Genomic DNA, 21,445 nt, shown 5'->3' on the forward strand with positions numbered 1-21,445 from the left:
CACCGCCAGTCTCATCTCATCAGTACTCCTAATTCTCTCTTCTGAAGCAAATTCCAGGCACATTATTTCACCTGTAACTATTTCAGCATATATTTATAACACGTATGGACTCTTAAAAAACAAAAACAACATAACTACAACATCATCATCACAACTGGGTAAATGGTGATCAGAAACCAGAGATATCGGGGAAGAGAAGTAAAGAAAGAAAAAACCCAGATGCTTACAGGTAACGCTTTGCTTTGTCTATCCTTATTGGGCATGTAAATTTCTTTTTGGAAGCCCACCTTATGGCTTCAAACACCTTTTGTTTTTTACTTGTAGCAAGAATTACTATCAAATTCCACTCAGTGGGCCAGAGACGCTTGTGGTATTAGCAAAAGACTTGCCCCTCGTGTAGCGCAGCACCTACACTTGTGAGTTCTCTGGCCTGCCAGCCTCAACTCTGAGCTCTAAAATGCGCAGGGCTTCAAATACTGTTTACTTGCTGGGGTCTGCATTCATGTTTCTAGTTCAGATTCCTCCCGCCCCGCCTTGGCACAGTAAACAAAACTCTACTTGACTATTTTGATATCTAATAGATATCTCGAAGCTAACATATCTAAAATGGAACTTTTAGTTTAACCCCCAAATTGTGACTCATATCTTCCCTGTTTCAATAAATGGCTGTTTCCATTAGTTACTAAAGCCAAAAATAATTGGAGTAATCTCCTTTCCCCAACCTATCACCAAGTGCTGTTGGTTTTACCCTGAGATTATTAATTTCTTCTATTATTAATGACACTACGCTGAACCAAATCACAACTGAGAAACAACTGGACTATTAGAATAGTCTCCTGGTTTCCCTTGTGACTTGTTGGCTCCCCCTGGTCCATTCTCCACAAGAAGGGAGAGTGATCTTTCCAAAATGTTAATCACGGATCATGAACTGATAATTGCTGAAGCTGTAGGATGAGATTCATTATATTAATTTCCTCCCCTTTGTATAGGTTTGAAATTTTCCAAATTAAAAAAAAAAATGAAACGTTATTCAGATTAGCTTACCCCAGCCTGCCCTCTGTCTCCATGTCCAGCTTTATTTGATGTCATTTTTCTTGCTCACTCTGCCCGGGGCCATAACCTTTCGGCTCTAAGAACTCTTTAAGCTCTTTCTTATCTTAGAGCATTTGTGCTTATTACTTCCTCTACTAGAAAATGCTCATTCCCCTCGCTCTTTGCAAGACTGCTTCCTCCTCTTGTTTCAGGTCTTAACAAAAATGTCACCTCCGTAGAGAGGCTTTTCTTAAAAGTATTTTTTAAAAAAGATTTTATTTATGTATTTGACAGAGAGAGAGAGAGAGAGATCACAAGTAGGCAGAGAGGCAGGCAGAGAGAGAGTGGGGAGGCAGGCCCCCCACTGAGCAGAGAGCCCGATGTGGGGCTCGATCCCAGGACGATCCGAGCTGAAGGCAGAGGCTTTACCCACTGAGCCACCCAGGCGCCCCAAGAGTCTTTTCTTAATCACCGCATCTAAATTAGATCCTCTCCCTCCACCATTGCTATTACATTATTCTGTCTACTCCCTGTCTTCCCACAATTTATAACTATCTTGTTTACATTTACATATATAAATATACTCACTTATAAATTTGAGTGAATCTTTTTAAAAGCTATTTGAAGGCATATCCACATATGTTCTATTCCATTCATGTTATAGTATCGATTCTTGGAAAAATTGGTAAATGCAGATTTTAATCATCTTCCTTCATAAATAAAGATTTACAAACAAAATAATTTTGATCAGGGGAGTAACTTCTTGAAATTTGAAGAGGACAGTGATATGAAATATGAATTGGGGAGGGTGAAATTGGAATTAGAAATGTCTATTTGAATATGCCCTCTATTGATTCTAAATTCCCAAAGCTTTTGAAGCTGAGTAATTTTAAGTGGCAGCCATGGTTTGATTTAAATTTTTAACCTCTGGAATTCTATTCCGTATTATTAATATGACACCTCTATCATTTCTAAGACCAATCTATTTAAGTTTTATCAGCTGTTAATTTCAGCCAGTTCTCCTTGAGATATGAAAAGAACTCAGCAGGTAATTTAGCAGATTCTCTCCTCTGGCCATCATTATCCTGATTCAGTGTCATAGAATTCATTTAAATTGTGTTAGAACAAAAGCAAAGCTACATAAGCCAGCTACCAAATCAGGGAGCAGATGGGAACTGTCCGCCAGACATTTGAAGGATAACTCTGACACCACAGAACTTTAGAACTGGAGGATATCTTACAGATCATGTGAAAATTCAAGGCCTTCATTTTAACAGGGATGAGACTGTTGTAGCAGGTTAACTGATTTACTTCCCAAACATAATTTCCTAATCTGGTAATTCAAGTTTTACTTTCAGAAGACCCTTAGGAATTATATAGTACATTAGTAGTACCAAATCAATATCTGGGCTTCTGTCACAAATCCATTATTTTCACTATATTAAAGTAAATCCTTTCCGCCCTTCTGTCCTCCATCTTTTGAGTCTTTAAGTCTTCTCAAATTATTCCAATGACCACTTTTATTTCCGAGATAGTCAAGATTCCAATATTTCCTTCTGTTTTAAAGAAAATGGTTTGATTTCCTGAGGTACTGAACTAATACCGCACCAACTCAACAGACTATATTTCATATTGGTACTTCTTCCAAGTAACCCAACCCAAGGTGGGTTAACAGCTGTACATTATTTAAGTTCTGTTCCGATACTTTGAGAACTTACTTGTGGATTTGATGGGTGTTGTGAATAAAGAAGATGGACATCTCCTGTGTAAAATAAGTGGGTCCTCGAAGCGGTAAGGTCGGGGTAGGCTGCTCATCAGGGGCAATGCTGATTACGCATTTATGGGGCCCAAGACCATTATAAACATTGGGCCTTCTGCTGCACAAAACACATCCAGTCTCCCTGATTTCACAGAGTCAGGGGGTTCAGGGCCGGGCTTTATAATCTATTTAAGAATGCTCCACAGACCTTGCAAAGGTCCCTACAGCCGTTTCCCCAGCTACTGACGACGGCCTAACCCGCCTGCCGAACCAAGGCTGGACCCTGACCTCTCCTCTCCTAGTTCAGGGTTTTAAGACAGAACCATAAAACCACGGGGAGCTTGACTCCTTTCTCTATTCTGGCCGAACACCACCCACACATTCCAAACACGTTAAGCCGCCTCCTGCTTTTATGTACTAGCAAAGGGACTCCATAACCTTTCATCGTCCCTTGCTGCACGCTTGCAACGGGCAGAAGCCCTCGTGGCGATGCCACCCCTCGCCGCAAACCCAGACGTCGCAGAGTGGAGCCCATTCCCTTCCCGACGGCGGAAACCCAGCCGACGAGCTCGGAGCGCTCGGCCACGACCCCCCGCTGGGCGGACCGGCCTTCGCGGGCCTGGGGGCCCCCAGCGCCCTGCCTGGGCGCGGTCCCGGGCTTCGAGGACGTCCGGAACTTGGCGGACCCGCAGCCCCGGCAGGACGCGGGTGGGCGCGCGCCGCTCTCGCGAGAACTCGCGCGGCGAGGGCCGCGGGGGGGCTAGAGGGTTGGAGAGGGGGGAGGAGGGTGAGGAGGAGGAGGAGGAAGAGGAAGAAGAGGGAGAGGAGGAGGAGAAAGGGGGCGGCGCGGCGAGCAGCTCGGCAGCCGCGGCAGCTGCTCCCCGGCGGGCCGGCGTGCGGCCGTGTCCCCGCCTTCTCCGCCTCCCCCGCCGCCGTCGGCGATTCGGGCCGCGCGCTGCCCACTTCCGCCCGCTCCGCCCGCCCCGGGAACGAGCGAAGCCGAGCCCGTTGCGGCCGCCCGGCAGCCGGCGCGTCCCCGCTCCCTCCTCTCCTCCTCCGCTCTCCTCCCTCCCTCTTCTCCCCGGGCCGCCGCCCGAGCCGCCGCCGCCCGGAGGCCGAGAGACCGCCGAGCGCCCCCGGCCCCCGCCGCCGCCGACATGAGCTTCTTGTTGTGAGTAGCCGGGCCCGGCGCGCGCGGGCTTTGTTCGGGAGACCGGGGCCGCGGGCCTCCGCTCGCCGGGGCCGTCGCTGCCGGGGCCGTCGCTGCCGGGGCCCTCGCTGCCGGGGCCCTCGCTGCCGGGGCCGGGCGTTCCCGTCCGGCAGGGCTGTGGGAGCGCGCCCGGTGCGCGGGCGCTGCCGGACGCCTGTCGCCTCCGCAGCCCGCCTGGAGCTCGCGTGGAGCCCTGCGGCCCCCGCGGAGGCTCTTGCTCCCCGGACCCCACGTCCCGGCACACCCCGCTGTGTGGATTGGTTGCCCTGCCTTTCTCCATCACCCCGATGTCTGTCTTCCCTCCTCTCTTGGGGTTGTGGGTTTAGCCGCCCCGCAGAGATGCCACCCAGTCCCCCTTAGGCCCCTTACGCGTCTCCTGCCCGGCGGCTCGGGCTCCGTTTCGCTTGCCCATCGCGTTTGTCTGGGGCCGAGAACAGAAGGTCGGGCGTTGTACTTTCCCCCGTCACCCCAGCACCCTTTTAACTTCTTAGATTCTAGGAGTGCAGAGTTGGGGTGACAGGTCCCGTGGCTGTAACACCCTTAATGAGGCTGCTTTCGGGTCGGGATCCCATGATGACAGCCCAGGGTCTTGCGGTCTGGAGCAGCTCCTTGCTTCCCCGAGGCGCCCTTCCTCCCAGTGGGCTCCCCCGAAAAGTACGGGCTTTATCTTTTTAGACCACCACCAACTAGAAGTCTGAGGAGTGTGCCCTGGGGTTGATTAGATCCGCTGGGGAGTGGTCTTGCAAATCGTTTGTAAATACCAACTTAACGCCAGATTTAGGGCTGGTCATTATTTCATTTACTTCTCCTTTATTGTAGACGAATTCGGGGGACGGGCAGAAAGCTGCGATGGCCGCTTGGGGGTATGGAGGCAGCAGACAGCCTCAGGTCGTCGGGAAACAGGCCATAGACTCTTGGAATTCCTCTTTTGAAAGCTTCATTGTGATTCACCTATGTTTAATCTGTGGTTAGAAAGCTCATAAAAACTCAGATTGAAACTTGCACCATATACTCCTTTACTGTTGTGGACAGAATAGCATTTTTCTTCACAGCAGTAACAGTAGCAGTTTCCTTCCGATTCTCTTCCTTCCCCACCTGTAATTTTTAGCCCCCACATTGGCACTTGGATCCCCAGAATTGAACTAACCCTAATTTCACGTGTTCAGATGTAGAATATCAATCCTTTTTTGAGCAGTCCAGCAAAACTGAGTGATCACAGACGGCTAACAGGCAGGCCAGGTTGCTAATGTTTCTCATAGGCTCAGGAGGCCTGGCTTGTGTCCCCTGCCTACCACATGTGAGTGTGCGTCTGTGAAATCTCTTTCTCAGGCTCTAGAAGTTGATTGTCAGTTTGTCAGGTAGGTAGTGCTGGGTGAGAGGACCGAGTGACTTCTGCAAGACTTTGTTTCTTATTTTAGATTGAATCAAGATATCCAGGTATCGCTGCTTGAAGCTTCTCATCTTGACTATATTTTACGTTGCTGTTGTTTTATTTCTTCAAGAATTTAAAAGGTGCCTTCAAAATAGCCGTGTAGATGATGTCCGTGACTGTTGCTGATGGGCTTATGACTCTTGGAACTCGCAGCTAAATTGGTTGGAGCAGGGAAGAACCATATTTGGGTGAAACCTAGGGATGGAGAAGGTTTTGGTGGTATTTTCTGAATACAGATAGAACAGTATCCTTTTTTTACATGACTCAGTATTTAATAGTTACAGAAATGCAGTGGTTTAGTTCATTTCTCCTGAAGCATACTAGTTATGTAAGAAAAATCTTGCAGTAACGAATGTATATATGTATAAGGACCTTTCAGGATTTGTACTATTTGGAGCACAATTTTTCAGTCAGGTCTCATGTAGCAGTTAATATAGTCCCGAAATATTTAGCCCTTGTGCTTGACAGGCCATAAAAATAAATCCAACTTGGTTTTGGTTTTTGTCCACCTGTAGTTTCAAATCTAAAGGGAAGACCTCATAGATAGAAATAATTATCAGACATGAAAGAATAAAGTTTTGGTTATTTCCTCTATATGGTATTTGGTATAGCTTCCTGAATATTATTTCTCTATGGGAAGGTGAGCAGAGAAATTAAGAGTTGCAAGTTAGGAAATAAATATAAATATTTACCTCTAGTTCTTCGAATCCTACTTGTAAGGCTACTGGGAGTGGATGGAGCTGAGGAAATAAGAGCCTTATGAGACAGGTTTATCAAGGTGCTGACTCAGAACTCCCGAGGGCTTTAAGACAGAAGGGAAGAACTATTGATTAAAAAAAATCATTTAGGGACGCCTGGGTTGCTTAGTGGATTAATAAGCATCTGCCTTCCACTCAGATCAGGATCTCAGGGTCCTGGGATCCAGTCCCGCATCAGGCTCTCTGCTCAGCAAGGAGCCTGCTTCCTCCTCTCTCTCTGCCTGACTCTCTGCCTACTTATGATCTCTGTCTGTCAAATAAATAAATAAATAAATCTTTAAAAAAAACAAACAAACAACCCATCATTTAATGTACCAGGCACTGAGGTAGGCACTGGGTATCGAGCAAAACCAACAAAAATTCCTGTATTAGTTAAGCTTATGTTTTGATAAGTGATCATAAACAGTGAATACCAGTAAATTATATTGCACGGTAGGAGGATGTGAGTGCTAGGGAACAAAGTAGAGCAGGGTAAAGAGGGTTTTTTTTTTTTTTTTTTTTTTTTGGTTAGGGAGATGAGGTAGATTAGGTAATCTCCAGAGGCTGCCCAGATAATCAGCAGCAGTGATACCTTTTGTAGCTTTTGTCCAAACGCTCAGAATAAATTTGTACAGCATATGGAGATACGGCTGGGATGAAGCTTTGGTTGTGCTGCAGATTGGCCTTTGTGTATCTTCAAGTTAATAAGCTAAACTCCCAAATGTACACAAGGAAACTTCACAGGAACTAATTTGATTTTGTAGACTCAAATCTTTAAACATCCTCAGCACCTGTTGTGTGCTAAGCACGGTGTAAGGCGTGGGACCTCAGCGTAGTTCAGTTCGTAAATGGTCATCTCTAATAGACTGTGATGCGGTCATGGGGGGTCTGAAGAATGTGGAGCAATTTGTTTTATTTGGCTGGAGGAAGGCTTCGTGAAAGAAGTGATGGACAGTTAATGGAATCTGTTCTCTGAGAGGGTATGGGGAACTGGAAGATTTGTCAGAGGAAGCATCATAGAGATACGAACTTGCTTGTGAATTGTCCATTTTTAGGTTTGTCCAAGAGCCTGTGGAATTGTGGAGCTAGATGGGATCCATCCATAACCTAGCTTGCTAGCCTTTTAGTAAAATGGCAAAATCACCGACATCAGGTTACTGGTATAATTACTGGCTTGGGTTGAATCGGAACACAGCCCTCTCAGGGTTTTTCCCGTCTTGGCACTTTATGCATATAACAACATCCAGGGAAAGAAACCTGGGATGAGTTCTCAGCATTCACTCAAAGTGTATTGAGTGTTCCCTATGTTTCTAGTATTTTGAAATTGCTAGTCTCTTCTAACCAATAGAATTTCACAGAAATATTTGACTTGGAAGAGACTGAGGTTTTATTTCCTGATGTAGGGCTTGGTTGGAACAGAGTTAAAACAAATACTTGTAGTTAACTTTAAAACGAAGTCTGGAGGAAAGATGGTTTAGGGATGTGAATGAATATAAACCAGGTCTGTTTCTGTATAGGAAGAAGCAGAGATAGTTTGGGAAAATAAGGAAATGTTTATTGAGGATTGTGCTAGGTAACTTCAATTTATCTTTTTTTTTTTTAAGATTTTATTTATTTATTTGAGAGAGAGAGGGCATATGAGGCAGAAATGAGGGGCAGAGAGGGAAGCAGACCCCTGAATTCTGGGTGAGTAGGGTGTCAGATCTGGGGCTCGATCCCGCAACTCCAAGATCATGACCTGAGCCAAAGGCAGACACTTAACGGACTGAGCCACCCAGGCACCGCTAAATTCAGTTTATCTCTTCTAAAATATAGCAGTGTAGGGGACACCTAAGTGGCTCAATCCGTTAAGTGCCTTCTGCTCAGGTCGTGGTCCCAGAGTCCTGGGATCGAGTCCTGCATCGGGCTCCTTGCTTGGTGGAGCGCCTGCTTCTTCCTCTGCCTGCCGCTCCCCCAGCTGTGCTCACTCTCCTTCTCCTTCTCCCTCTCTAAGAGATAAATAAAATCTTAAAAAAAAATAAATAAAAACTAGCAATGTAGGAAAGGAGATGTAGCTGTGTTTGTCTGTCTCTGTCTCCCTCTCCTACCTCTCTTTCTGCCTGCTGTACACCCACCCCCCTAAATAATCCAGCATCATGAAGGCAAGTGAGTTGACTGATTTAAGGGCTTTAGCATCTTTGCCTATAAAGGAAGTTAATAATAGTATGACTACTAATAATACATCTTGGTAAGTATTTACCATGTGCCAGGCACTGTTTCAGATGATTAACTCAATTCAATAAGTAGCAGGAACCCTATTTTACAGATGAAGAAACTCACAAAGAGAGGTTAAGTAATTTGTTCAAAGTTATGTAGCCATTGATATAATATGGGTCTGAATCCTAGCAGTCTAGATCCAGGGATCCTGCCTCATACTGTTGTATCTATAATTGATAAAATTATATAAAAAGATAGTATTTAAATAGGCCTTGTTTTTAAGAGAAGTGTCCTTTTCCTGGGCACTAATATTTCATACTTCTGTACTGTTTGCTACGGGTCACCAAGAATATAATGGTGGAAGAAAAAAATATAAACTTTTAAATTTAAATAATACTTTTTGACTTCCATTTTTAATGTAAAAATAATACACATGTTGGAGAAATCATAATATAGTGCTAAGAAAAGTAAGAAAATAAAAGTCACTCATAATCATTACACCTTCCAAATGACTGTTATTTGTACTTTGTGATAACAGTTTCCTAATCTTTTCTGCCATGTTTCTACTATATATAGACCAGGTTTTTCATGTGGAGATTTTTTATGTTACTAAACATCATTTTGTAAATCATTTCGAACCGCTTTTGAGCAAGTGTTAAGAGTTTTGTTGTGTGACAACCTGATGTAATATGTTAGGCTTTTTTGGAGGGAAGAAGAAATAGAGTAAGTGTGGTCATCTTTTTGGAACTGCAGTTTGGGAATTGTAGATACAGGTCTGGCTTTAGTTTACTTTTCGTCTCTATAGGATTGCTTTTGCTTTACATTACTGAATGCAAAATAATTACTATGTGATTACTTTTACCAATATTGACTTTTTCCCCCTCTATATAGTGGAAAAGTTTTTGTACCTTTGAATTTTCTAATATAATATACGTACATGTAGTACTTCTTTTCAGCTGTATATTCGGTTAGGAGGTATTGGGGCAGAATAGCTGTGGGTTGCTTGAAAAATATGGTACCTGTTCAGAATGTTGAATTAAGTCCTAGAGAGAATTCCTTTTTTTTTTTTTAACTCTCCTTTTCTTTTCGTATTTGTTTTTAAAAATTCAGATATAATTAATGTATAACATTGTGTTAGTTTCAAGTGTACAACTTGCATTTTTGTCTTGTATCAGTTACCTAACTTAAGACCATCTTTAGTTTAGTTAAGGTGTAGCTGTGTGAAGCCTGTTCATTTTTAAAATTTTTAAAAATTTTTAAGTCATTTAAAAAATTTTTTTTTGAAGATTTTATTTATTTATTTGGCAGAGATCACAAGTAGGCAGAGGGGCAGGCAGAGAGAGAGAGAGAGAGGAGGAAGCAGCCTCCCTGCTGAGCAGAGAGCCCAATGCGGGGCTCCATCACAGGTCCCCAGGATCATGACCCGAGCCAAAGGCAGAGGCTTTAACCCACTGAGCCACCCAGGCACCCCCATTTTTAAATTTTATTTTGAAGGATTTTCAAATTTTTAGAGAAGTTGCAAAGAATGGTTAAAAGAATTCCTACATAATTTTTGTCCAGAAAGCCCGTTTAGTGTCCTCTGTTGCTCCCATAATGTCACCCTCAGCAGGAGGATCCGGTCATGAATCACACCCGGTTTTGTTCTGTGTGTGGTCTTATTCAATTGAAATGTTTCCTTAGTTTTTCCTTGTCTTTCAGGACCTTGATATTTTTGAGAATTATAGTCCCGTCATTTTGTGGACTATCCCTCAGTTTGAGTTTGTCATGTTTTCTTGTGGTTACAACTGGTTATGCATTTGGGGCAAAAATACCATAGAGGTGTCATGTGTTTATCTTACAGCTTCTTACCAGGTGCATGTAATGTGTGTTTGTCCATATTGGAAGTGACCCTTTGATTAAACTGTCTACAAAGATTCTCTAGTGTGAAGTTATTAGATCTTTTTTTTTTCCTCCTACTAATTAATATTTTTGGGGAGGTGTTTAGAGACTGTGTGACTGTCTCATTCCTCATTTTGTTTTCACACACTAGTTGTACTGTTCATTGATGTATTTTGTCTGAATTATTATTATGATGGTTGTCTCTTATAATTCTGTCATTGCTTTTATCTGTATTATTTGAAATTTTTACTGAGAACTAACTCTTCGTATTTATTTATTTATCAGTGTGGACACTTAGATTCCTATTTTATTTAATGAGTTATAATTTATAACTATATTTGTTTTGGTGCTTATAATGTCTCAGTTTTGGCTAGTGAGAGTCCCATTCAAGCTGACTTCTGTGTCTCTTTGCTTGGCGCTGCCTTTTTTTTTCTGAGTACTTTGTAACTTTCTGGCACAACCAGATCTTCCAGATTTATCCTACACTTTCTCTGCCCTATCCCTGGAAATGGTCATTTCTCTAAGGATTTTGGTTCTTTTTACTGAGAAATAGTATTTAGGAAACAGGTGGTAAGTATCTAGGTGATAAGTATGCGCATTACCAAGATATGTTTCTGTTCCCAGACCCTCTCAGTGGACAGTGCTAGAAAACAACATAATCCATACAGATTTACACACATAAATATATATAGATATATAGATACAGATTTCGATATCTGCATATATTGAATGAGTTCACACTAATACCCGTAGTTCTTTATTTTATTTTTATTTTTTCAGTGTTCCTGAAATTCATTGTTTATGTACCACACCCAGTGCTCCATGCAGTACGTGCCCTCCGTAATACCCACCACCAGGCTCACCCATCCCCCTCCCCCCTCCCCTCCACAGTCCTCAGTTTGTTTCTCAGAGTCTGCAGTCTCTCATGGTTCGTCTCCCCCTCCAATTTCCCCCAACTCACTTTTGCTTTCCTTCTCCTAATGTCCTCCATGTTCTCTCTTATGCTCCATGAGTGAGTGAAACCATATGATAATTGACTCTCTGCTTGACTTACTTCACTCAGCATGATCTCTTCCAGTCCTGTCCATGTTGATGCAAAAGTTGGGTAGTCATCCTTTCTAAAGCCTGAGTAATATTCTATCGTATATATGGACCATATCTTCTTTATCCTTTCGTCTGTTTAAGGGCACCTTGGCTCTTTCCACAGTTTGGGGATTGTAGCCATTGCTGCTATGAACATTCGGGTACATATTCATACCCGCAGTTCTGAGCCAAGTAGCACAGGGTTCATCCTGGCCTTCTCCCTCTACATATTTTTCACTTTGTTAGTCTACCAGGCTCTCGTAATCCTCAGCATAATGTATTTGCTCAAACCACTGTATATAGCCATTCTCCAAACCCTTCCTGGCCACCCTTCTTGAATGGGCCTCCGAATGTCATCCAAGTCTCCTGAGCATGTGCTGGCCTCTGCTTTAGCTGTATTATGGTTGAAGGCAGTCTGAGACTCCACTGTGTATGGTTTAAGTGTGTCGGTAATCTGATTTTTTCCCCATGAATCCTGTGTTTTAGGATCAATACCTCAGGTATGATGGGAGGATTAGAGATACTGAATGGAAAAGGCCTGGCTCAGTAAATTCTAGTGAAGTACAGCAGCGATAACTAGTTCATTATCGATAGTTCAGCAGTGTCATGATTGCTAGTAGCTGTTATTATTTTTTACTGACATATTCATCGTTTCTGATTACTTAAATCATGGCCAGTTTCTGTGGGTCTATGGTCATATGTATCAGTGCTGCTTTGATTTTCTGCAGTTAGAACTTAAAAAGCAGATGTTTGAAGGTAAGCAAATATTTGGGGAATAGTCCCCTCCTAGCCAAGTGGCCTTATTATTTATAAAGGGAAGGTTGAATTTTCTTTCATTGCTACTGTTATTTTATCTTTCAGCCCAAGTCCTTTTGTTCTCAAATTGAAATTTGATAGGAATAGTTCGGTAGTTGTAGTATTGAGTGAGTATTAGAGGAATATTTTTTCTGTTTCTTTGTAGAAGTAGATAATTGTATGACAAAAACTTCCTTGGGATATGCCTGGGTTGCTCAGTTGGTTAAGTATCTGCCTTTGCTCAGGTCATGATCCCAGGATTCTGGGATTGAGTCCTGCATCAGGCTCCTTGCTCAGGAGGAAGTCTCTTTCTCCCTCTGCCTGCCATTCGCCCCTGCTTGTGCTCTCTCTCTCTCTCAAATAAATACAATCTTAAACAAACAAAAAAACCCCAAATACATTCTTAATATTCCTTGTAAATACAGGATGATTAGGTAGAAGCAGTAGGGGTGAATGCCTTTTATGGCAACTTTTCTGGTGTGTTGGTGCCTAGATCGTGTTCAGGCAGAGGAGCAGCAGCTGGCCTTTCTGCTCTTTCTGAAGAATCTGTTTGTTGGGTAGTGCCCTATAGCATTACATTTAACTACTGAAATAACTCTTTGTTTAAAAACTCGCCACGGTTATAGTTTTTACTCACATATGACTGGTTCCATTCTGTAGCTCCTCCCCACTTCCTGCCAGATATTTAGCGGGCCCTCTTATTTTCAGCTCTTCAGAATTTCACTTTTGAATCCATGAACAACAAACTGATTTGACAGAACCAAATTCTCTCCAGTGGAGCACAGTGTTGTTTTGAGGACCGATGCCAGTGCTGCTTGTCTCTAGTTTATTGTTAAGGACTCCCAAAGGGGTCTTACTGGTCAGCCTTGTCCGTTGTTTTGTTTTATTATTTATTTATTTATTTACTTATTTTTTAAAGTAAATTCTGCCTCCAACATGTGACTCCAACTCTACCCCCTGAGCCAGCCAGGTACTCTAACCTTGCAGTTTTTAATTTGGGAAATGAAAAGTTATTAAGAACCAAAATTAAATTTTTTTTTTTCCCAAACTATAGTTATAGCCAAACTATTCCAAAAGTGCAGTTCTAAGTTGCTAGACATTTGGGAACCAAAATGTGCCTCAATTGAGATGTACTGGTTTTAGTTTTAGTTTTTTTTTTTTTTTAATTTGACAGATAGAGATCACGAGCAGGCAGAGAGGCAGGCAGAGAGAGAGGAGGAAGCAGGCTCCCTGCTGAGCAGAGAGCCCGATGCGGGGCTCGAACCCAGGACCCTGGGATCATGACCTGAGCCAAAGGCAGAGGCTTTAACCCACTGAGCCACCCAGGCACCCCAGTTTAAACTTTTGTTAAGTGGGAGTGTAATTTGGGTGTTGGGACTGTATTGTCTAGTGATAACTATAGGTTCTAGAGATAACTTTATTATTATTATTATTATTTTAAGATTTCATTTATCAGAGAGAGTGCAAGCTGGGGGAGTGGCAGGCAGAGGCAGAGGGAGAAGCAGGCTCCCCACTAAGTAAGGAACCTGAAGTGGGACTGGATCCCAGGACCCTGGGATCATGACCTGAGCTGAAGGCAGACCCTTAACCAATTGAGCCACCCAGGTGCCCATTATTACAATTTTTTAATGCCATTCAACATTTAGAAAAAAGTACCACTAACACCATTGGGAAGAAGGTCTGCTTTTGGCTCTCTGGTGACACAGCGCTACCCCTAGGACTGAGGAGATCAGTATCTCTCCATAGTTACAGCTCTTGATAAGTCTACTCTAGATCCTTAAGGGGTGGAGCTTTGGCATCACTTAGAAGTATGTTAGAAATGCAAGATTTCAGGCCCGAAACCTTGAATTAGAATGAATTTTAAGATTCCTACGTGAAAAGCACATTCAGGTTTGAGAAGCTTTAGATAATAGCAAGTGGACGATGCCCGTGTATTGAGTTAGATGATTCAAAACAAGGTAAAGTAGAAAAATCCTTGAGATTCTAAATAACACTACCTCTGTTCTTGAGACATTCTGTGAGGCCCTGCCAGATTCAGTGCTTGACCAGACTTTAGTCAGGCTCTTGGAACCTGCTCTGAGGCTCACCTGCGCACTTCCATGTTAAGTTTGCTTTTAGCAGGAACCCGGCTTGTTCAGTTTAACCAGAAGCTCCCTGCCGCAGTTTCAGTATCTGATTTAGCTTCGTTTTGTCCGCCGTCCCTCAGGTGATGTTCGATCACCTGGCCTGTCTTCAGCAAGAATCCTGTTAGGTCACTTTAGCCAGAACCCTTCTAAGCCTGATGTTTTCTCCTGGTAGTTTTCTGTCCGCTCACCCCCGCACCCTGCTCCCACTTGCTGGAAGTCCCACTCACACACTCTATGCTCACATTTGAACCCCGTTTCTGCCTGTGCCTTGCCCCCCAATGTACAGTCCCGTTGCACTGGTTCCTGTATTTAGCACATTGTTCTTGAATCAAGTCTGCCGCACCGTCTTTGACAGTTGTCGGTTTTCTTTCTCTAACTTATCTCAAGGAGGTTAGGTCCCTTGGTTGTCTTGGTACATCTGTGATTGTTTTAATTATTATTTAAGGCTTTTCTCCCCTTCTGGACAGTGAATTTCATAGGGTTTATTGACTGTTTCACTTTCCAGGGTGTTTGGACCATTTTCTTTTTGCAGTTCACTCGGGTCTTTCAGGTGGAGACTGGAGTATGCTGGAAGTGCTTGCCGGCAGTCCCAGGGCAGCCTGTGTGATGTGGTGTTTGCTCACCATTCCCGTCTCTTCGGAGCCTGCCTTCCATGTCCTCCCCCGCACAGAGCCCAGCTGCTTTATGGGCATTTCTTTCTTTTATTTTTTATTTTGGCGGGGGAGGGGCAGAGGGAGAGAGAGAATCTTAAGCAGGGTTCATGCTTTTTGTGGAGTCCAGGGCTTCACAACCCTGAGATCAGAATGCAGCCAAAATGGAGAGTCACATGCCTAATCCACTGAGCCACCCAGGTGGCCCGATTTGCATTTCTCTTAACATGGCATTTCTCCCTGGTCTGCCTGCATTTTAAATGCTCTTCCTGTTCTGCTGGCTGGACTGCCCTTCTCCTTCCCACCCACACTGCTTTAGTTCAAGAGCCAACTCCTTTTCTCTGCCCTGTGCCCCCTTTCAACTTGTTGACTACCATTTCAGATTCCTTCATGTTCCTTATTATAGCCCTCATCAACAAGATACTGTACTTGTCAGTTTTCAGGCCTTTCTTCATCAGAATGTGTGACCTTGCAATTTCAGAAACTGTTTTTAACTCTACCATCTAGGGCGCATAGGTGGCTCAGTGGGATAAAGCCTCTTCCTTCAGCTCAGGTCATGATCCCAGGGTCCTGGGATCGAGCCCCACATTGGGCTTTCCGCTCAGCAGGGAGCCTGCTTCCCCCTCTCTCTCTGCCTACTTGTGATCTCTGTCTGTCAAATAAAGAAATAAAATCTTAAAAAAAAAAAAAAACAAACTCTACCACCTAGCACAGTGCCTGGTATATGTTAGATATTCAGTAACAAAAGTTTTGTTTAAATCAGTGACATTTTCAAGTATTTTCATGGCTGTAGGTGGAGGTGTGAGTGATTCCTTTTATTCTGCTCTAATTTTGAATTTCAAGAGACTTCTTGGGAAATATACATAGGTGGATTCTCTGCACAGGAAGGTTTAGAACATCTGTTTATTGGATCTTTATCTCACAATTAAAAAAATATTTTAATACTAGTCTTTATTGCCCAGCAATTACAAGTATTCAGGCATGTATTTTTCTGCATAACTTATTGTGAGGTGGGGCGCCTGGGTGGCTCAGTGGGTTAAAGCCTCTGCCTTCGGCTCAGGTCGTGATCCCAGAGTCGTGGGATCGAGCCCCACATCGGGCTCTCTGCTCCGCAGAGAGCCTGCTTCCTCCTCTCTCTCTGCCTGCCTCTCTGCCTACTTGTGATCTCTGTCTGTCAAATACATAAATAAAACAAAATCTTTAAAAAAAAAAACTTATTGTGAGGTGATCAGTGTTAAATAAAATATTAATTTTCATCATCTGTTTCAATTCGTGTCTTCTTGACCAGTTCTTTATTTTTCCTTCTTTTTTTAAATTTTTATTTTTTTTAAAAGATTTTATTTATTTATTTGACAGAGAGAGAGATATCACAAGTAGGCAGAGAGGCAGTCAGAGAGAGGAAGAAGCAGGCTTCCTGCTGAGCAGAGAGCCGGATGTGGGGCTTGATCCCAGGACCCTGGGATCATGACCTGAGCTGAAGGCAGAGGCTTTAACCTTCTGAGCCACCCAGGTACCCTCATTTTTCCTTCTAATTGCATGCCTTTGAGGCAATGAACAGTTTTAACCACAGTAATGATGGACTTGAATATTCATCTGCATCTACCTCTATGCTCATTATATGCAGTTGTGCTCCTAGTGGTTTTATTACAGCCCTCCTTTGGGGGTTTCTGGAAAACATCAGGACAACCTTCAGTCATCTTCATCTCAGAGCTTTGTTGCACCTCAGAGAGCCCAGCGACCGGCGGCAGATGCAGCCACCCGGGCTGCTTGCCGATGGGGACTCGTGCACCCTCCCCCTTCGGTGTGTGCTGGGAAGAGAAAACCATCTCACAGTTTTGTAGACACCTTCTTGTCTTACCCTTTTCTCAGGATCTGTATATGCCAGGCATGTTTCTTCCCTGCACTGTAAAGTGCGTTCCAGGAGCAGTGAGTGAGAGTGCCCATTTCCTCGCGTCCCTACCACCATTTCACTTACGAAGAATAATCAAGAAGACTTCTTGGTTTTTTGGGCTTTTCATATTAATACCGAGTAAACAAGTTTTTTTTTTTTTTAATTGAAAAAAATTTTTTTTAAAGTAGACTCAGTGCCCAGCATGGAGCTTAGCGTGGGGCTTGAACTCAGGACCCTGAGAGTAAGACCTGGGCTGAGATCAAGGGTCGGATGCTTAACGTCTGAGCCACTCAGGTGTCCCCGAAGTAAACAAGTTAGTGGTAAAGATTCTTCCAAAGAATTTCTGTCCCCATTCTTTCCCTCCTTCTTTTCCCCTCCCTTCCCCCACCCCTTCCTTCCTTTCTTTCTTTCAAGATTTTATTTACTCACTTGACAGAGACACTGGCAAGAGAGGGAACACAAGCAGGGGGAGTGGGAGGAGTACTAGACTTCCCACTGAGCAGGAGCCTGATGCAGGGCTGAATCATGAGCCAAAGGCAGATGTGTCACACTTGAACCACCAGGAGCTCCCCTCTTTATTTCTAACAGAGTAGTTAGGTGCTTGCTTCTATTGCCATCAGTCTTTTTACTCTTTTATTTTAAAAGGGTAAAATAATACTTTTTATGTAATAATTTAGAATGGAGCTCTTTGTTAATAATTGAAATTTAAAACAATAGTCATATAAAAAAGAATATAATTAAAAAATTTTTTGTTGTGTGCTTAATGGTCACAGTATAATTTAAAATATTAATAACTTATTAGGAAAATACTAATTTCTCCAAGAGGTGCAGAGATAATAGTCTGTAAGGGGGGGTTTTATAAAATGAAATATTTTTTAATTGAATTTCTTGTTGCTGATATTTTAACGCAGATAATAAACAGATAATTTACTGCAAATAATGAATATGTTTGGGAAGCAGATGGCATACTTGGAGCTGTAAAAATGCCTTGTAGATTCTGAAGCTTATCACCTATTACTTTTAACATATTTATTGCTTTTCTCCTGGAGTCTGAGAGAGAGCTCTGCCAGGGTTTTGCTCTCTGTATTATTTCAAGGTAGAGTTTTTTTCCTAAAATATGAGTAAATAGTAGTGTTTCAGTTGCTGTTGAATCTGAAGTGTATGCTTTTATGATGTGCTTATAGTTTTGAGCATTTATAGGTTGTTTTCAGCATGAGTAAGTTACAACTCAGAACACTTTATTATTTTATTGGCAAATACTTTGCATATTTGTCTATATGAGAAATCCTGGTAACCTTAATACATTTGTTCCTTTTTCTTTTCCTTTTTTTTTTTTTTTTTTTAAAGATTTTATTACTTGACACAGAGAGAGAGATCACAAGTAGGCAGAGAGGCAGGCAGGCAGAGGGAGAAGGAGAAGCAAGGCTCCCCAAGGAGCAGAGAGCCCGATGTATTTGTTCCTTTTTCTAATGGCAGTTCTGATACTTACATTTCACTTAGTTCAAAGAAGAAACTGCGGGTGATGAGAGATTTTTGCAGTTTTATGCATTTTTTTTCTTTCTCCCCTCTTCGGTGGTTTTCACTGATTTGTGTTATCCTTTCACAGTTTTGTTTTTTTTTTTTAATTTGCCAGACAGAAATCAGAAGTAGGTAGAGAGGCAAGTGGGGGGAGGGGGAAAGCAGGCTCCCTGCTGAGCAGAGAGCCTGATGAGGGATCCTGGGATCAGGACCTGAGCCTCAGCCGGAAGGCACAGGCTTTAACCCACTGAGCCATTTAGGCGCCCCCCCCCCCCCCCGCCCTTTCACAGTTTTAAATGGCTGAGGTTGAAGTCCATTGCAGGTACTGGGGAGCATTGCTGAATCCCAGGTAATGCAAAAATGTCATTTTTACAGTATTAGGATTGAAGGGGATTTTTTTTTTAATTGTACCATGCGTGGAGTTTTATATAGCCCTTTCTCTACCTTCTGTTCCCAGGCTTGGCTGCATCTGATTATTTTCATATGGGCCTTCCTGACATCACACTAGTAACTACAGGCTGTTCTTGTTAGCTTTGATTTAGAGGAAGAATTACCCTGTGCTTGGGTGCCGTAAGCTCATGCTTAGATTACTGGTGATCGGAATTTGATTGCTTTTGGTTTTCTCAAAGGCCATTGTTTTATCAAGTTGATTGAATCTGGCAGTTTCTAAGGTGAATGAATCTTTTTGAAATAATTTGATAGTAGACCTAAGCAATAGCAGCCACTAGCTAGCTAATAAGCCATTAGGATGAGAAGTGTCCATATATATAGGTGATTTTGGTTTACTGATTTGTGGTGTACTATAAATATGATGTCATAAATATATTGCATAGTATGCTTTGATTTTAAAGATAGAGCAGTTTATTAAGATTTCTGTAAACAGTCTATTTTATTGCCATGTTTTCATAAGCATTCACTTTTTAATTTAAGCTTTCATACTTTATAAACAATTTTATTCTTATTATACCTGTCCATGATTTAATTTAGAGTTAAATAGTTATGTAAGTCTTGTCATAAAAACAGCCGCTTTTTCCTGCTTCAGGATATAGCCATTTGAACTCTTTTATCTGATTGTTTTAATTTATCTCTAATTTATTGTTACTTATTTTTTTCATTCCTAGGCATTAAATATTAGATTCTTTCTTTTTTTATTGAAGTATAGTTGACATATATAGTATTAGTTTCAGGTGTACAACAGACTGGTTCAACATTTGTATACATTGCAAAATGATCACCACTGTAAGTCTAGTTAAACGTGTCATCAAAGCGTGATGCAGTATTATTGACTGTATTTCTTATGCTGTATATTACATCCCTATGACTTACTTATTCCATAACTGGAACTTTGAATTTCTTGATCTGTTTGCACTCCCACTGTCGCCCCTTCCCTCTGGCAACCACCAATCTGTTTTATATATCTATGTGTCCGGGTTCTGTTTTGTTTTTTAGATTCCACACTTAAGTGAAATCATGTGGTATTTGTCTTTCTTTGACTTATTTCACTTAGCATAATACCCTGTAGGTCCATCCATATTGTGGCAAATGGTAAGGTTTCATTCTTTTTTTATGGCTGAGTAGTATTTGTGTGTGTGTGCACGCTCATGTGTGAGACATTCTTCACCCATTCATCTACTGATGGACACTTACACTGTTGCCATATCTTGGATATTGTATATCATGCTGTAGTAAATGTAAGAGTGCATCTATCTTGTTGATTTAGTACTGCTTCCCTCCCCCTGAGTGCATAGACACTCAGTAAGTAGTGGAATTGCTGGCTTATTTAATAGTTCTTTTAATTTTTTGAGGAACCGCCATACTTTTCGGTAGTGGCTGTTGCAGATTACATTCCCACCAACAGTGCACGGGGTTCCCTTTTATCCAAATCCTCCACAGTACTGTGATTTCTGATCTTTTTGGTAATAGCCATCCAGACAGATGTAAGGTGATCTCTCATTGTGTTTTTTATTTGCAATTCCCTGTGACTAGTGATGGTGAGCACCTTTTCATATGCTTTTTGGCCATCTATTTGTCTTTTTTTCAAAAATATATATCCAGGTGCTCTACCTGTTTTTTAATTTATTTTTTGTTGTTATTGTTACTGAGTTGTATGAATTCTTTATGTATTTTGAATATTAACACCTTAATGAATGTATCACTTGCCAGTATCTCCTCCCATTCAGTAGGTTGCCTTTAAGGATTATTGATGGTTTCCTTTGTTTTATTATTGATGTTTCCTTTTTAATTTGATGTAATCCCCTTCATTTTTGCTTTTGTTTCCCTTTCTTTTGAGGTCAGATCCAAAAAAAATGTATCGCTAAGACTGACGTCAAGGACTTAAACAACTGTTTTCTTTTAGAAATTTTATGGTTTCAGGTCTTATATTCAAGTCTTTATTTTTTTATTTTTTAAAAGATTTTATTTATTTGAGAGAGAATGAGGGAGAGAGAGCACGAGAAGGGCGAGGGTCAGAGGGAGAAGCAGACTCACTGCTGAGCAGGAAACCCTAGGCGGGAGTCAGTCCTGGGTCCAGGATCATGATCTGAGCTGAGGGCAGTCACTTTATCCAGCTGGCCCCACAGTCAAGTCTTTAATCCATGTTGAGTTAATTTTTGTGTATGATGTAAGACAGTGGTCGGTTTCATTATTTTGCATGTAGCTGTCCAGTTTTTCCAACACTGGAACCTTGGCATGCCTGTGTGGCTCAGTCAGTTAAGCATCTGATTTCTGGTTTTGGCTCAAGTCATGACCTCAGGTATGTGGAATCGAGCTCCGTGTGGGCTCTGAACTTGTTGTGGACTGATATTGGTACTCTGTCTCTCCTTTCCCTTCCCTGCTTGTATGTGCATGTGTGGGTTCTCTCTCTTTCTCACTCTCAAACAAACAAACAAATAAATAAATAAATAAATATTTTTCCTGTGCCTTTTAAAAAATTTTAATTCAGGGGTGCCTGGGTGGCTCAGTGGGTTAAAAATTTTAATTCAGTTAATTAACGTATAATGTATTACTGGTTCCAGAGGATATGTCTGTGATTCATCAGTCGTAATACCCGATGTTCATTACATCACATGACTCTTTAGTGTCTATCACCCAGTTACCCCTAGTGTCTATCAGCCAGTTACTCCATACCTATACCACCCC

The 21,445-nt window shown here is 42.2% G+C and overlaps 1 protein-coding gene and 1 non-coding gene across 2 annotated transcripts in view; one reads left to right on the plus strand and one right to left on the minus strand.

Annotated features, from left to right (window-relative positions):
* Positions 1 to 316: 316 nt before the first annotated feature.
* LOC132009505 (small nucleolar RNA SNORA62/SNORA6 family) lies at positions 317 to 466 on the minus strand. The gene has a single exon (XR_009401975.1). It is a non-coding gene; the product is annotated as a small nucleolar RNA SNORA62/SNORA6 family (small nucleolar RNA).
* A 3,107-nt stretch (positions 467 to 3,573) lies between these two features.
* MOB1B (MOB kinase activator 1B) overlaps positions 3,574 to 21,445 on the plus strand; it is a 52,471-nt gene continuing 34,599 nt past the window's right edge. The window contains exon 1 of the mRNA XM_059385065.1: positions 3,574 to 3,962. Within this exon, the coding sequence (XP_059241048.1) occupies positions 3,949 to 3,962 (14 nt within the window). The 5' untranslated portion in view covers positions 3,574 to 3,948. The remainder of the gene's footprint in view (positions 3,963 to 21,445) is intronic.

This window comes from Mustela nigripes, chromosome 1, assembly GCF_022355385.1.
Source record: "Mustela nigripes isolate SB6536 chromosome 1, MUSNIG.SB6536, whole genome shotgun sequence".
Classification (NCBI taxonomy): domain Eukaryota; kingdom Metazoa; phylum Chordata; class Mammalia; order Carnivora; family Mustelidae; genus Mustela; species Mustela nigripes.